This window comes from Panthera tigris, chromosome C1, assembly GCF_018350195.1.
Source record: "Panthera tigris isolate Pti1 chromosome C1, P.tigris_Pti1_mat1.1, whole genome shotgun sequence".
NCBI classification, from domain to species: domain Eukaryota; kingdom Metazoa; phylum Chordata; class Mammalia; order Carnivora; family Felidae; genus Panthera; species Panthera tigris.
The window spans coordinates 113,232,767-113,251,307 of NC_056667.1; the positions used below are offsets into that span (position 1 = coordinate 113,232,767).

General features: G+C 37.9%; 1 protein-coding gene across 1 annotated transcript in view; it reads right to left on the bottom strand.

Annotated features, from left to right (window-relative positions):
- The window catches only part of CNTNAP5 (contactin associated protein family member 5), a 799,405-nt gene that overhangs the window by 405,425 nt on the left and 375,439 nt on the right, over positions 1-18,541 (bottom strand). The window contains exon 6 of the mRNA XM_042994206.1: positions 8,912-9,096. Coding sequence (XP_042850140.1) covers positions 8,912-9,096 — 185 coding nt within the window. The remainder of the gene's footprint in view (positions 1-8,911; positions 9,097-18,541) is intronic.

Here is an 18,541-nt window from a genome sequence, read left to right on the forward strand (position 1 = left end):
AGTTACATTCGTCAAAGCAGGAGACTAGAACATATTTTATTCAACAGCTTGTTAGCTTATTTGTAACCCTTTAAATATGTAAACTCATGGTATGTGGACCTCCATTTGTACTCTTCTTTTGGGCTATACACATATTCAACTGTGGCATGGCTAATTCTATAATATTTTATCGATGGTTATAATAATTCAGCCAGGCTCAAGATGTCTTATCAGATAACTGAAACCTGTTACATCCCCCACCCCAATAGCAGTTAAAATAAAATAGGAAGGAATTTTTCATTTGTTCTTTTAGCTCATGTCAATGAAAACAAAGATTTTTGTGAGTTTTTTTAATGCTAGTATTGAAATACTTCCTCCACCATGTTCAACACAATTAGTTCACTTTTAATATACATGGAAGAGAAGAGAAGTTTTTATATTCCAGTTTGCAGTTATAAAATGTGGGGAAACGTAAAATTATCAAGTCCACGAATCACAGCAATCTCAAATTTTAAAGTAGAAAGAAAAATGGAAGCAATTACTGTGGCTTCAAGTCTTGTACACTGCAGAGGCCAGGATAAGGACCAGAGGCTGCGCTCATATATTGAGGGATCATCCATCCTTGGGAGAATGTCTGTTCACTAGAAGGGTCTCCAGTTGAACAGTTACACAGATCTGAGCTCAAGTCTTATTTCTGTTACACAGTGGTTATTGGGGGATAGCCACTGTTACACAGTGGTTATTGGGGGTGATTGGGGTGGGGGGGTTATCCATCTCTCTTGTCTTGGTTTTACGTTTGTGATATAAGCCATAATAATTTCCCTCACAAGGCTGCTTTAGGGGTAAAACAAAATCACAAAATACCACACAAAATAGTATTTCTTTTCTTTTTTTTTTTTATTCCTCCCACTTTCCTCCTCTTTATTTCCGCTTTGCATTTACTCATTATCTTTTCCCTTATTTTCTTTCATTTATTTTTTTCCACATAGGCCCTCTACTTTAGCCTTGCAACTGAGTTTCCAAAGAAAGAAAAGGATCGATTACGCCGCCATGTGATCTGGAAAACCGTTTCCTTGGTGATCTGTGGTTATTCTGATCACTAAATAAGTAGTTGCATTATTTCTGGCCAGTCCTTGAATCATGCCTGAGTTTTTTTTTTTTTTGTTTTTTTTTAATTTTTTTTTAACGTTTATTTATTTTTGAGACAGAGAGAGACAGAGCATGAACGGGGGAGGGTCAGAGAGAGAGAGACACAGAATCCGAAGCAGGCTCCAGGCTCTGAGCTGTCAGCCCAGAGCCGGACGCGGGCCTGGAACACACGGACCGCGAAATCATGACCTGAGCCGAAGTTGGCCGCTTAACCGACTGAGCCACCCAAGCGCCCCAAATCATGCCTGAGTTCTAAGAGAAGTGTCCTTCAGGCAATGTCAAGCTAAAGCAAGGGTGGTGGCCTTCAAACATGGCAGACCTAGAAGGAACTTCTTACCGGAACAAAAGTTGGGCAGGAAATATTACCTTTTATAATTACAGAAGGAAGCTTCCTTCATTTAGTCAGCCCATATTTATTGAGTGTATATTATGGACCAGACACATTTCTATAAAAATAAATGAGGGGCGCTTCGGTGGCTCAGTCGGTTAAGCGTCCGACTTCAGCTCAGGTCATGATCTTGCGGTTTGTGAGTTCAAGCCCTGTGTTGGGCTCTGTGCTGACAGCTCAGAGCCTGGAGCCTGCTTCAGATTCTGTGTCTCCCTCTCCCTCTGCCCCTCCCCTGCCAACACTCTGACTCTCTCTGTATTTCAATAATAAATAAATGTTAAAAAAAATTAAAAATAAATAAATAAATGAAAGTTAAAAAAAAAAAGTCAACTTTTATGATAAGCTTGAATTCTACAACTAGGACAGGGATGTTGAGAGACAATTTAAAATAAGTAAATTTAGGGGCTCCTGGGTGGCTCAGTTGGTTTAGCGTCTAACTCTTGGTTTTGGCTCAGGTCATGATCTCACCATGTGTGAGATCAAGCCCTGCATCATATCAAGCTCTGCACTAGCAGTGTGGAGTTTTCTTGGGATTCTCTCTCTCCCTCTCTCTCTGTTCCCACCCCTCATGCATGTGCTCCCTCTCTCTCCCTCAAAATAAATAAACAAACTTTAAAAATAAACCTTTAACGGGCGCCTGGGTGGCTCAGTTGGTTAAGCATCCGACTTCGGCTCAGGTCATGATGTCACAGTCCGTGAGTTTGAGCCCTGCGTTGGGCTCTGTGCTGACACCTTGGAGCCTGGAGCCTGCTTCAGATTCTCTGTCTCCCTATCTCTGACCCTCCCCCGTTCATGCTCTGTCTCTCTCTGTCTCAAAAATAAATAAGCATTAAAAAAATTTTAAATAAGCCTTTAAAATAAGTAAATTTAATAACATATTCTGAAGTGGTAATTGCTTTGAAAAAAACTATTAATAAACATAAATCAGAGGTTGTAAGTTTAGTAGCAAAAGAAACCTTTTGAGTCATATATTCTTTCTATCATCTCCGTTTCTCCTTAAAATACTTCTGCATGTAGTACAAAATTCAAAGCGTTTTTTTAAGGTAGTCAGGGAAAAGTAAGGTTTCCATCTTCATTGACCCCATTCTCTTAATTTCCATCTTGTCTGCCTCCTTAGTCTCTCCCACAGGTTTCTGTCTATATGAAGTCTGCTGTCAAGTCCATATTTTCTTTCTAATTTTAAACACAGATACTGTTTACACTGTAGTCCACAATGATTTTTCTCTTCTTTTAACAAATTATTTTGGGGCATCTGACTTCGGCTCAGGTCATGACTCGTGACTCCTGAGTTCAAGCCCCACATCAGGCTCTATACTGACAGCTCAGAGCCTGTAGCCTGCTTCAGATTCTGTGTCTCCCTCTCCCTCTGCCCCTCCCATGCTCACACTCTCTCTCTCAAAAATAAATATTAAAAAAATAAATAAAATTACATAAAAAAAACTAATCATATTGTTGATGGTTCCCACCAGAATATATAGGGTTGCCTCATTCTTTTTAATGGCTGCATAATGCTTCTGTACGGCTTTGTCAAACACACACACACAAAACAAGGCAAGCCCAAGACCAAGACCTGACTGACCCACCTGTAAAGGCAAAGGAGCCACTTGTAGATTCAGACGGTTTGTAACTTACAGAGTCAACAAAGGCAAGAGTGTCCAAACATTGCTGTTCCCCATGGTCCCTGTCCCACACACCAAAAAAAGGTGATAAAAAAGGGGTCAGATGACCACAGTATAAGCTACACGGTTCTCCATTGCTACAGATCTTATTCTAGACTTTAGCTCACCAATTCTAGATGATGCACCTCTATTCTGCGAGCACATGGCAGAAAGCCTCATGCCTTATCAGAACCTAAGAGGCAACAAGAAACTGTCATGACAGCTTCCCACGGAGCAGGTGCAGTGAGTGGGAAATGGCCTTGAAGCTGCTAATTGCAGGCCTCCAACCTCTGGTGTTTCGGGAAGAGCATAAGGCATCCCGCCAAGCCTCAAATCAGCTGTTGTGCAAAGCTCTGGTTGTGTGGACCACGTAGATAGTGTGAGGTCACCAGGGCACCCTGGCAGAGATGTTTCCCTACAGGGTTTAGCACGATTCTTAATTAACCCTGTTTTGATGGACTTCTGGGTAATTTCCAATCTATAAAAACTCCTAACATATGTCCCATTGCACACATTTGCTTATGACTGTAGGATATATTGCTAGAAACAGAACTGTTGGGTTGAAGACCATAAAGTTCTAATTTTGAAGACATTGCTCTTTCTTTGATATAATATTAATTACCATCCCACTAACAATGTATGAAATAGCTCTGGTTACTCCACACCCATGCCAACATTATAAGGTTTTTGGTGTCTGCAGTATAAGTGAAAAATATCACTTGTAGCATGAATTTGCATTCCTTTTTATTAATGGGTGTTGTTGAATATCCTTTCATATATTTGAGAGCAATTTTTTACATACTCATGTTCTTGATTTCTCTTTAAGTTATTCATTAAAAATCATTTGTGGGAGATTTTTACCCATTAATTAAATTTTGAACTACCTTTCTAAGTTATTGAGGGAGTGCTATCATTATATATGTATTTTTATGGAAGGTCACAGGGAAGTTTTTAAAACATTTATACGGACAATATTTTTAATATATTCTATTTCCAGGTGTCTGAAATTTATGTCAGACTTAAAAGAACCTCTCACAATTCTTGATTAAAAATGCTATCTCTTATTTTCTTTGAAACTTTGATAAAAATTACACTTGAAGATATATATATATACACATACATACGTGCTTTTAACTGCTTAGAGGGTTTAGTTCAATCTAGTTTTTTTAACTAAATATTCTTATTAAATATATGTATTTTTTTATTTTGTAAAATGCCTTTTTGGTATTTATGCCATGATACAATGCAAATCATACATTCCAAACTATGTTTTTAATAGTTCTGGTGCTTGTAAAACAGCTATGTAAACAGGGTCACTGAGCACTCTTGATAGGAAAAGAATTATTGGATTATAAGAATCTCAGAGAAACGGGCCCTTACTAAGATCCTAAAAATATCTCTTTCCTAAAATTCTTCTGTTCCAGGCCAGAAGTGAAGTGAATGGTTAGAGTCTTTCTCACATGCGTTTGGAGAAAATCATATAAGCTGAGTGATGTAAACTGGCATAAGTTTCCCAAAGTGAAACAAGAATCTATATACTTTCTGCTTCTCTCTCTCACTCTCTCTCTCTCTCTCTTTTGACAGAAGATCTCAGCACTAGCCAGGAGCAGAAACAAACAACTTCATACATCTTAGTGAAACAAAAGTCTTCACGGGGCCGCATGGAAAGACATCATGTCATTAGTTGATATCCTCAAGGTAGTCTAAGGTGAAGGAAGGAAGGCCACCATAGTTAGCATATTGTCTTGTCGATTATTAACTCCTAATGCTAAAATTTTAAGAAGAACATAGATTTTCATAATATACTCAACCTTGGTATAAAATCTGAATGGGGATAACTGTAGAGCAGCAGGATGTGCTCTGACAATGGGTCACTGGAGCCCAAGGAGCTGACTTTAGTTATCCTGCTGGCTGGTGGTATCCAGGGCTCATATGTGCACATAGGGTCCCATGGCAGAAATAATATCAATAGCCTAGATCCAAATTAATAGACAATACTGTTACAAAATAAACGTTAGACTTAGATATTTTATTTATCTCTTTGCCTGCCAATAGGGTGCTAATATTACTTCTGGGTAACTTAAGATTTTCTGGGTTTGCACAATTAGTGGCAAAGTGGTGACTGGAACACAAGGCTCCTGGGGAGTCTGGATGGCTCGGTCAGTTAAGTGTCCAACTTCAGCTCAGGTCATGATCACACAATCTGTGAGTTTGAACCCCACATCAGTCTCTGTGCTGACAGCTCAGAGCCTGGAGTCTGCTTCAGATTCTATGTCTTCTCTGTCTCTGCACCTCCCCTGCTAATGCTGTGTATCTCTCTCTCTCTCTCACTCTCTCTCTCTCAAAAATAAACATTAAAAAATTAAAAAAAAAAAAAAACCACAAGACTCCTATTCTAGTGCTCTTTTTCTCCCTAATATTCTTTAAGGTGAATCTGCAAAATCTGTAGAGCTCCAGTCATTCCAGAGACTTCTCCCAACACATAATTCCCGTGTTCTCATATAGCCAACGTCTAAGGTCGCCATTACAGTCGATCTGTTTTCCTATATGGTCACTGGAGCAAGCCAGCTGGGCACTCCAGCAGGGGCCTGAATTCTCTGAAGCAGAGTTTACTTCAAAGGAACACTCCAAGATATTTCTTTCCTAGGAAATAGTTTTTATCAGGCAACATGGAATTTAGGTATTTCCTGAAGAAATCTGTTCCACTTCCATAAATTGAATGACATCACTGGATTCCATTTCCCTCAAATGCTGACATTCACTTTAATGCTACTCAGCTGTGATCCGATAAAGATTCTCTACACAGGAGAGACAGGTGGACATAGGCTTGAAAATAAATGTTAAATCAAGCAATTGGGGGAATTTTAGAACCATCTCCCAAGCCAGGAGAATTAAAGTATTTGGGGAAATGATAAGACATAGAGATGATTTTATGTTTTCTGTTGTCCTCAAGTTCATGAAAGATATCTCTTCCAATATTGTGTGTATTCTTTCTTCTTTTCTCTTTTTGCAATTACTTAAATTTGGCAAAGAAAGATAATTGATATTCATAGATTTCCAGTTATCAGCCACTCAAAAAAAAAAAAAAAAAAAGATCTGGTAGCTTCCTGAGTCAAGAAGGGACAAATTCTCTTTTGAATTTAATGCATGGCATATCTCATCAACAGTATGCTAAGCTAAAGTTAGGATCAAAAGATGAAGTCCTTCTTATAGCTCATGATGGTGATTGAAAAAAAATAAGTCAGTTCCTAATTTTTCAATTATTCATATCCACCTCTGCTGTTCTAGAATGTACCCCACTGGTGACAGATATTGTCTTTTAACAGAGTGTCCCCACCATCTGTCCAACAATCCCCTGCCTTCAAGTCTAAGCTAGAGTGTAACTGCTCTGAAACAGTGATTTTCTGGGGCACTTGGGTGGCTCAGTTGGTTAAGAGCCCAACTCTTGGTTTTAGCTCAGGTCACGCGCTCGCGGTTCACGTGATAGAGCCTCCTTGGGATTCTCTCCCCCAACCCCCCCACCCCCATTTCTCCCTCTCTCAGAATAAATAAATAAACTTTAAAAAAATTAAAACAGTGGTTTTCGAATGGTAGCATACATCACAGTCACCTGGACAATTTCTAAAAACAGATTTCTGAGCCCTTCCTCTGGAGTTTCTAATCAGCAGGTCTGGGTGAGACCTGAGTGATTTTATTTTTAACAAATCCCCAAGGGATGTTAATTGGGCTGACTCCTGAAACAGACATTCAGAACTACTAGTCTAAAACATAAAACTAGCCACAATCCTGCAAAATGTCCTTCAGAGGCCCCTTAGCCCCCATAGTTTAAGTTCGCTAACACAGGTCACATGGCTTATCATCATCTGCGTCTTCCCAAATTCTTAAGTTTGATCTCTAACATACCCTGCCTCACGTGGCATGTTCATAAAGGTTTAAAATCTGGCTGTTCAGGGTGTGGCTCACACACATGTATGTTATGTGTGTGTGTGTGTGTGTGTGTGTGCCTACACAAGCATGAGATTATTTTACTGATAGAAACATGTAGACACAATTTGCAAATAACATACGATAACCTTTATTGTAAATGCCATGTAACCAATTGATTCTTATAGACTGCTTTTGTTGATTTTTCACTGAATTCATTTATCGGTGTTCACATGCAGTCTCTGTCACATACGCTTTTATTTAATTTTTAAAATAAATTTTAACAACCCTTTACAAATGTAAATTTTATTCTTAACTCACAGGCTCCAGGAAAACAGGCTTCAAGCCAGACTTGACCTACAGGCTGTAGTTCACAAATCCCTGGTCTGGACAATTTACATAACAATAAACCAAGCCCTAATTTATAGCATTTGCCCAAATCCCTGGCACAAATATACTCACCATGGTGGATTTCAAACTACCAAAGGGATGTCACTGAATATGAAATTGGGAAGAGATGTACTGTAGCAAACCCAATTTACAATATTTTTACCGCACAAATACAACAGATATAAAAAACCTCAAGAGTACATATAGATAGATGCATAGGTAGGTAAGTAGATGGATAGATGGATAAATTGATATAACATAGTAAAATAATTAGGCATTAATGAATGCATTACTTTTAAAAATACTTCAGTGAATTATTAGTTTATTTAACTTAATTTTTTTTTTATTTAACTTAATTTTTAAAGTCCGTGTTTGCCATCCAGTTCACAAAATTCCTGAAAAATCTACCAGTTGGCCCTCATGCGTCAATATCAGCTGGTCCAACATACCATTGCCTGTCTATTGTTTCAAACCCGATAAATACTGGACTGTGATATCTCATGCCTGGCCTGGCCTGCCTTTCTAACCTTCGTCATCAGGCTAGTGCTCTTCTTCTTTCAAGACTCAAAAGTGTCTCTTTCCAGATACCTTCCAGGTCTCCCTAGGTTGAGCCAAATACCCTCTTCCCAGTATCCCTGCAATGCCCCTCACTTCTCCCCCCGGTAGGTTTTACTCCCTTATGCCACAGCAGCTCATCTCTGGGTCTGGGTCTGCTACTGGACTGTATGCTTCTCCAACTCAGGAACTCTGTCTCAGCCATCTCTGTATGTTGATGGCTTAAAACAAAGTCCAGTATACAGCTGGGGCACAATACTTGTTGAACTGAACTACTAGCCAAGATGGATAACTGTTGGCTGCCAGTTTGCAGAATTGTGTGCAATCTTCTTTGTGTTGTAAGTCTGGTGCATTTCATGGTGCCTCTTGTATAAGAAAACAAGAAAGAACCAACTGTCCACATGTACTGTCAAAAGTTTGCATAGGAATGAAGGTTAAAAACAAGTGCATATCATGTGGATTTCAGATTCCTTTGGATTTTGTTTATCTTTCTTTTTTTAAATCCAGGTATTACTGACAAATAATATTGTATTAGTATAATTTCTGTATCTCCCTAGCTATTCTCAAAATTGATTTTTGAAAACAGTCCAGCTGAGTGTAACTACGAGACTACACAGTGATCCAGGAAGGCTACAAGCAGAACACATCTATAAAAGTGAACAAGGAGATTTCCTGATTTTAAAATGCACGCAATTTGCTAATGCCCCATTACTGCCAAGGCATGTACCCCACACTCATGGGTCAGATGCCTTCTTTGGACTCTTCCACTGAAGGCTGCCTGAGCAATTCTCTCCATTGCTCTTCTGTTGGCCAATTTTTACTGATATTGAGCAAGAGGCCTGGGGACCTGCGGGGAGAGTCAACTCACCTCATAGTCGATGTCTAGGGCATCAGCCTCACCCTTGGTACGGAAATGCTGCGTGTTCTTGTCCACCGTGAAGTTCACCTGCTTGCCAACCCGCTCGATAAGGACCGAGTGCCAGTGCTGGTCATCCAGCAGACTGCCCAGGGTGGCTGAGGGTGGGCTGCTGCTGAGCCGAGGTTTGCTGTCATCTGTGAAGGAGAGAGGAACACGGGATGGCATCTGTGCACAAGGGCAGTCTTGAGTACGGGAACATTCTGCAAGCAATGTCAGCTCTATATCCTAATGGTCAACCATGATTCTCCCTCCACAGGCCCAGGACCGTGCTGGGCTTGTAAGGGAATAACAAGGTTTGCCCACAGATTCAAAGAACAAAATCTGGGTCAGATGATAAAAACATCCCATTGTAGACATGAAAGGACACGTTTGCAGAATGTGAACAATGAAATAATAAAATAAACCATATCCTAATGGTCATCGATCATATCGAAAACAGAGGGTATCACATTTAGAGATAATACACACACGTTGTGTTTGAACGACTCTTGAATGAAGAAAACGAATCTTGAGTTATGCCTTGGAGGAAAAGTGGATTCTGGAGAAGTGAAGGGAAGGCAATGGGCACACTGAGTTAGGTTAAGTCTGCGGTCAAAGGCAACGATGAGGAAATCGTCACATCTGCTGCCATTTTCAAGTGCCTACTATATTATACGAACAGCACATAAGTAGGAAGCTTATACCCTTCATCTTTAATCCTCTTAGGGAAAATTATTACCTGAATTTCACAAATAAGAAACTTGAGGATCAGTGAGGTTAAGCACCCATGACCCAGGGATGTAGCCAGCGTTCAAATCCAGGTCCACTTGAGCCTTTTTACTCTGACGATAGTATGGCTCATAGGCATTGATTCAACCAAAATGGAGCTTGGAGGAGAGCCCTCAGGAGAGAGGGACCATGAGAGATTCCAGTGAAGAAGTATATTTTACCATCAAGTTGGGCTTGTTCGCCCCCCACCATGTCCCTCTTCCAATTTTTATGGAAGTTCCTGCCAGTACCTTTTGTCCAAAAGATTACAGCATTTTTCCTTAGAACAGCTCAGATTTAGCTAAATGAGCAGTTAAATGCAATTAATTATGACTTATATATAAACTTTCAAGTTTTGAGTGTTTTATTATTCGGTCCCCTTAGAAACTGAAAGCTGAATGTCTTCCTCCTCTCTTCTAAGTCATGTTTTACCAGAGTGCTGTAACAGCATGCTCAACAGTGTGGCATTAAGGGGGCAGGAGCTGCCATTTCCCCCGTAGGCTGCTCACTCCCACCTTCATTATGGCCCCAAGGCACTGCTTCCTTCATAACACTTGGTTGCTTCATATGGGGGTGGTGGTGGGTATCAAACTTATTGTAATTGAAAAATGATAGGCGGTGCATTCATAGCTGACATTATTTCATTGATTTGTTCATTATCCCACATTGTTTGAGTTCTTGCCATTGGTGAAATTATGCTAACGATTAAAAGATATTTTTTTCTCTCTCCCTCCTCCCTTCACCTTCTCCATTCCTTCTTTTTTTCTCTCCTTCCTTCCTTCTCCCCTTCTTTATTCCCTCCCTTTCTTCCTTTCCTTCCATAAAAAGGCACTGATACCAGGGTACTTGGGTGGCTCAGTGGATTAAGCATCTGACTCTTGATTTCGGCTCAGATCATAATCTCATGGTTCATGGGATCAAGCCCAGGATCGGGCTTTGTGCTAATGGCACAGAGCCTGCTTAGGATTCTCTTTCTCCCTCTCTCTCTCTCTGCCCTTCCCTTACATGCCATGTGCTCACTTTCTCTCTTTCTCAAAAATAAATATATAAACATTAAAAAGAAAAAAGGCACTGATATCTACCTGTACTGGCTATAGTGATATATAGTGGCATGTGATATATAAAGGAGATAAAGGAGATACAGAGTTAAAAGGCTCATTTCCCTCCTTGAAAGTCTTAATGTGGAGTCTCTCAATAAGTAAATTGATAAAAAGTATGCTGCTGGTATATAGCATTTAGTGCCAGGAGCCAAGCAAATGCAGGCTAAGCAGCTGTGAAGCTCCAAAGGAGCAGTGACAGGTTTAAGATTTGGCTGGAAGAAGGAACACCCCCACACAGCCAGGAGAAGCACGTGCCAAGGCTAGGAGATAGAGGGGAACGTGGTAGGGGAGTCCACGCAGCAGTGTGCCATGACCACACCAGCCTGGCTTATATCATCTGGGAATAGTGTGCTAGTGTGTGTGACATAACCATGCATTTCATTTACCTTTAAGAAATGGGCATGTGGTGAATTAGTAAATCAGAGATTACTAACTCAGATTAACATCTAAGAAAGCAATTTATTAATTTATTAGGAACTCAAATCACATTGAGGGTGAGAGAGGAGCGTCTTGGAATTTTTGTTGTTGTTGTTTGCTTACTCTTACATAAAAAAAGATTATTTTGGCAGCTGTATGAGAATTTGATCAGCAGGCAAGTAAGACTGGCAGTAATCAGATGGGGGACCCAGGGGCTTAGGAAAAGAGAAGGCATAAAGGATGCATTTCCAAGTGTAATAAGGAGCTAACATGTGGCAACTTCACTTGGATATTTTCCCTTGGATATTGGAGGGGGAAGTAATAAAGGAAGAGTCCCCTAGGGATGACTTTTAGTTTAGTTTTTTTTTTTTTTTTTCTTGAGCAGATGCATGAAAAGTGGCACCAGTCATGAGATAAGAAAGAGAGAGAACATCTCCCTCTCTCTCTATCTTGCTCTTTTTCTCTCTCTCCCCATAACACACACACACACACACACACACACACACACCCTTTATTTTTAAAATAAAATTTTTCTAAAGGCTAATGAACTATTGAAGGAAACTTAGTGTGCCTTATAAACAGTTAGTTCCAGGTAATAAGCCACGTGAAATTAATAGTAGAGATTTCACTTTGGTATGGGCCTCAATTTTTTTCTTAAAAATTAAAAATGCATGATGTAGCAATTATTTCTAAACAGTAAGTCACAAACATTAAACATTTGAAAATGTAATGCCACTGCAAGTCACAGAATGAAAAAAAAAAAAAGGAAAAGGAACCATATCCTTTCTTCCTACTTATTTATTCTATGTGCTGCTTTTGGTGGGTTTTGGAGATATACTGAGTTCTTTAATAAAGCCAAGGATAATGATTAAAGCAAAGTATTTAAATATTTTTTTCTGTACTATTATTCCAGCTTCACAAGGTGAATTTAATTACAAATGGGTCAAAGTGACTATATATATATTTTAACTTTCTGGATTCAGTAATGAATCTTCCTCCATCCTTGCCTCCATATGCTAATCTTCCATATATGTCCTATAAAGAATTGCTGTTATTAATGTCTTCTTTCTCCTTCCAAAAAACCTGAGGCATATGCAAGCCAGTGTGTGTGTATACACACACACACACACACAATTTATTTATATATACACATATATATACTTTATATATATGCACTCTGTATGCATATAAAACTTATATGTACATATATACTTTATATAAATGCAATACATACACATATTAAATATATGCATATATAGCAATATATGCAAGACTATATACGCACATATGCACACATATATATATGCAAAGATATTCTTTATTTCTCCTCATTAATGTTTTACCTTAATGATGAAATACAGTTCACAACTTTTGTGTACCTTTTCATTTTCCCTTAATTTATCCTCGGAGTTTTCTTACATCAGTATATAAAAAGCTGCCTCATTCTTTTTTGCAGCCGCATAGCATTCCATTGAATGATATATGTGATATGCATTTTAACCAGTTTCCTATGAATAAATGTTGAAGCAGTCTCTCTATTATTGATACTTAAAACTTCTCAAATACCTTGTATGTAGACAGCACTTTGGATGTGTGTAGACAGCACTTTGGATTTCTGTAACATGCATTCTTAGGTAAGGATCTGGTGGTCAAAAGTTTTCACATATGCAATTTTGACAGGTACTGTCGAATTGTCCTCTAGGAAAGTTGTGACAATTCAAACTCCTACCAGCAAGTTATGAGAGTGATTCTTCTGCACAGGTTTGTCAAGAAAATATGTTCAAGCTTTTGGAATTCTGCCTAATAGATAAAAACAGTATATTTCTGAGCAGTTTTAATATACATTTCCCTTAAAGTGAATGATTTTGAAAATATTTTCATTTTTAATTCCTTTTTATGAACTATTTCCTCACATTTCTTGCCTATTTCTTGTGTCAAATTCCTTATCAATTTGTATTTAGTCCATTGTCTGTAATGTGAATGGTGCCAATACCTTGTTGCTGTTCTTTGTTTTTTGCTTTCACTTTAAATTTTTTTTCTATTTTTAAATTTTTTTTGTCATTCAGACATTCTTGGTTGAAAAAGCCACCATTTTCTTTTTCATTTATGGCTTGTTTTATGTATTTTTGTTATACTTTAATGCCCTTCCATTTTGAGATCATTAAAGAATTCTCCCATTTTTTCCACTTCATTTCATTTGAATTTTATTCCGATGCATATGACATAAGGTAGAGTTCCTCCTTTATTTTATCTTTTTAAAGCGTATTTTAATTTATTTTAAGAGATAGACAGCAAGCAGGGGAAGGGCAGAGAGAGAGAGAGGGAGAGAGAGAGAGAGAGCAAGAGAGACAAGTAGGCTCCCCTGTGTCAGTGCAGAGCCAGATGCATGGCTCGAACTCACAAACATGAGATCATGACCTGAGCTGAAACCAAAAGTCAGAAGCTCAACTGACTGAGCCACCCAGCACCCCCCACTCCTATTTTGTCTTTTTAAATGGCTAACTATATGTCCCTGATCCGTTGTTTTAAAATCGTTAGGTGATTTTTTTTTTTAAGTAAACCAGGTGTACAACTTCCAAATGTAATACTAAATTGGATGAGTTGATATGTTACCCTGATTGGATCAAGGTTCTCTGGGCATGTATATTGGGATCTTTAAATTCTGAAACTTCAAGGAGTAAATTTCTAAGTTGGCTGCTACCACCATAGTCTACCTACTTCTATCCACTGGAACCACCATCACCACCACTGTCATGCCTCAGAACACCTGGGAAGAGGAAGTAGCTTCTGTAATCCCATCAGTACATACCCTCATCAACATTAAAGTCAGCCTTCCTCTCCCACACCCTAATCTTACTGCACCAAGTTTGCTATTTCAGCCAATAATCCTGCTCATAATTTTAAAACTTCAGAGGAACAACACTGTATATCTTTTTAAATAAAAGGCAGCTACTTCTGTCTTACTGCACCTAATGAAAACATGAACCTTAATTAACACACTTATCTTCTCATGCAAAATAGGTTATGAAATTTTCATGAATATTTATAGCAATTTGTTGACCTGCCCTCAAAGGTGAATTAACATTGTTCCTTCTTTACATTGTTTACTTACCTGGTCAAATTTATTTATTGCCCAAAAATAATGCAAAAGAAAATCCCACCAATTCTTTTGAAAAAAAAATCAATACATACTTAGGAACTAAAAAATGTTCATAACTTTTTACTTAGTAACCTACTTTCTGGAAGTCTCTTCTAAAAAAAAAAACTAAAATTAAAATATGAATGTTTTAAAAATATCTAATAATTTAAATATTAGAGATAATGTCCAATCGTTTGGAAAGAGACAAAAAAAAAAAAACAACTTTGAGTAAACTTAGGCAGAATCACCAGATGGAATATTACATATGAATCTAAATAATACATACAAAGTATTTATATCATTTCAAAAGTATACTCAGTAGTAACTGCCATTTTTTGATAACATTAAAAAATAACATTTAATAAAAGGGGTATTAAATAGTGTGCACCTTCCTGATTTAAATTATAAAAAGGCAGGGGGGAAGCCTGGTGGCTGTCAGTTAAGCCTCTGACTCTTGATCTCAGCTCATGTCATGATTGCATGGTCATGAGATCAAGCCCCATGTTGGGCTCTGTGCTGACAGTGTAGAACCTGCTTGGGATTTTCTCTCTCTTTCAAAAAGAAATAAACATTAACAACAATTAATGTTTATTTCTTTTTGAGAGAAAGAGTGAGACACAGTGTGAGCAGGGAAGGGCCAGAGAGAGGGAGACACAGAACAGGAAGCAGGCTCCAGGCTCTGAGCTGTCAGCATAGAGCCCCACGCGGGGCTCGAACTCACAGACCATGAGATCATGACCTGAGCTGAAGTCGGATGCCCAACCGACTGACCCACCCAGGTGCCCCAAAATAAATAAATATTTTTTAAAAAACTTAAAATAAATTATAAAAAGGTAGGATAGAAAAGTATATATAAGGACTAAGTAACAAGTATGGAAAGGAAACAGATAAGCACTATGTGAAAATAAACAAAAACATGCATTTACTAAAATATTAAGAGGCTTTGATTTCTTTTTTTTTTTCTGCTGTTTTTAGAGTGGGCATAACTATCTTTGATAATGAGAAAAATAATAAAATTCATTACAAACAAATTCCTTATCATGCATTCCGGGTTCATTGAAAACTATATAGAAGTGATGTATAAATTACTGACTATTCCCTGCAGTACAAGTTACTTCTTTATTAACAAAAAAGTGGAGGATGTGAATGAATTTCACCCACACCTCCATCAATCATGCTACGCTAACATTCAGAAATCTTGTATTAAAACAAACTGAGTGAAAATTAGTTTGTTTAAACAACTGGGGAAACAGGGAATTTCTGAAATTCATCAAGAAGGACGTTTTGAATTGTACCTACACTAGATGTTACCATAAAGAAAGATGAATGTTAGTCTTAGGAAATGTTCTATCTTACCAAGACATGCCCATTATTAGAAATTAAGAAACACTTAATTCTCAAGAGATTATCAAACTCTTTATCCTGAAATACATATTTCAAGTTTTTCCTCAGTGGCAAGTGAGGTTCGACCACTAGCTTTCAGTAGTTTCCAATTTCTTAAGGCAAGATAAAAATGCCCATGGGCAACTGTGGAGGTCAAAGACAAAAATATGCAGAAGTTACCTTTTAGGCCAGGAACATGTTAGGGAATAAAACCTTTTACTCAAAAACAAAAAACCACTTGTTTTCATGTGGTTTGAGATACATTTAAAATGAAACAATGTAAATATTCTCAAGGCCCTAAAGCAGGTAACAATTTTTACAGGAAGCTTACAATGTTTCCAAAATATTTATGATTTAATTTATCATCTTTGTCCCCTGCCAACATACTGTGGATATGCATGCCAATTTCTCCACCCTTAGACTTAACATTTTCTGTTTAAGGGCACACATTATCACTAGGTTTTCACCCAAAGTCGTCTTTGTTTGGATCTTCTTGCTTGGTCTTATGTTAGCAGTTCAAACATAGATGCCACATCACCTTTCACAATTGGTGAACTTCAGATCACCTGAGCAAAAGGGAAAGGGAACTCTTGTTTCGGATTGTATTTCTGCAAAAAGTCACTAGTGGAAAGGGCTTCATTTACTGTTCAGGAAATAGGTGGCCACTCGTATGGAAGTCTCTAATGCCTGCCTCCATCTGACCTTCAGAACTGACCTTTCCACCTTTAATTTTTCAGATTATCAACATTGGTATTCACTTATATTATAAACTTCTCACATAATGTGAGCACTTTATACATGTTGTTTCAATAGTTCCTGACCAAAACCCTGCAAAAAGCTCTGTCAAAGAAGACACACGACTCACCCAAGAACACAGAGTTAGGGTTACAACCCAGCTCTATCTTATTCCAACATTAATATTCTCACTACTACCCTTATTGGAAAAAAAAAAAGATACTCCCATTCACCCTCATTTCTTACCTTCTGCATCCCACCATACACATGTGTAAGTTATGCAGCTTAGCTTAGCAGGAAAGAGTCTGATGGATGGAAAGCAAAAAGTTGTGGAAAAGAAACATGGGGCAACACTAAGGGGGAAGACTAAGATTTAGAAGAAGGCAAATTTCAACTCCATAGGCTATCCAGTATTACAAAGACCCTTGTTTGGCAAGATGCAGGGCTAATGAATATTTTCCTAAGTGCTCAAGTGAGACTTTCTGGAAAAAAAGAAAAAAAAATTTAAAAAATTAAAAAAAAAACAAAAAACAAACAAACAAGAAGCTAACAGTAAGCCACATGATACCGGGGGATTTGACTCTCAAATCAGAGAAAATATTTATGTATCACTAAAGCAATGAAACATACTTCTTTAATTGTTAGGAAATTTCTAAAATTCATTCAATAAAACACTTGCCAGATTTAGGGATGGTTGTTCAAGTCCGACCCCTAATGTGTATCCATCTTCTGTGACTGCTGCTATGTTAAAAAACACTATCTTTTTTTTTTTAATTTTTTTTTAATTTATTTTTTAAATTGACATCTAAGTTAGTTAGCATGTGGTGCAACAATGATTTCAGGAGTAGATTCCTTAATGCCCCTTACCCATTTAGCCCATCCCCCCTCCCACAAACCCTCCAGTAACCCTCTGTTCTCCATGCTTAAGAGTCTCAGGTTTTTGTCCCCTTCCTTGTTCTTATATTATTTTTGCTTCCCCTCCCTTATGTTCATCTGTTTTGTAACTTAAAATCCTCATAAAAACACTATCTTAATACAGTTATGGTATATGGTTTTGATAATACATAATTATATTTTTAAATTAATATTAAAAAGGTAGAATGTAAATAGAAATAATTAGTTTACCAGGTTAAGAACTCCCTGAATATAGGGACAGGTAAATAGAACTTTTAACCCCCAGTGGCTAGCTTAGAATCTGATTTAATATACTTGTTCAACAAATTGTTACTACATTAGTGACAAAATTTATGAAAAATGGATGCACCTTATCCCCATGATACTTTGAAACACCTGTCTTCCTCTATTTTTCATAATAAAATGCCCAGGTAAGTTGGGGTTCATCCATAATGCTTTTCTGGGCTCCTCTCTCCCACCCTGATCCTTCCATTGTCACAATTTAACATATGAACTTGGACTTCATGATATTTAATATATAATTATTTCATAAAGATTTATAGCATCTTAATTATTAATGTCAGGGCATTGGGGTAGGACTGGAGAGGGTTCTAATCCAAGGTCTAACATAATGCAACTGTGTGATCTTGGGCAACTGACTACATCACTGACCATCAGTTCCTTCATCTGGAAATGGGTTTGGATATTTTTTAGGACTATCATGTGATTTTAAATGAAATATGTATTTAATGTATCTGGTACATGGCATAAGTGCAGGCTCTCAAAAATGGCAACATTTAAAACATCTTCCATGGTATTCAGTACCAACTCAGAAACATGATAAACATTTTATAAATGCATGTGGGTTGGCTTATTCAAATGTCTAGATTTCAAAACAGTATAGTAAATGTCCATTTTACTTTTTGGAGAATATGCAGATCTATCACCTACATCTCCAGATATGACAATAAATTGAATATTCAATCAAGTGCTCTGGCCTCTGAACTCTATGGTTGCTCCCCCAAGGACACTGCTTTACGTGTGTCTATGCTATTCCAGGATTCTCACTTTACTACTGCTGTATTTACTGCACATTGCACATTCTGCCTCAGTTCAAAGGCACTGAACTCTTGTAAGGATGAATGACCAACATGTACTATTGAT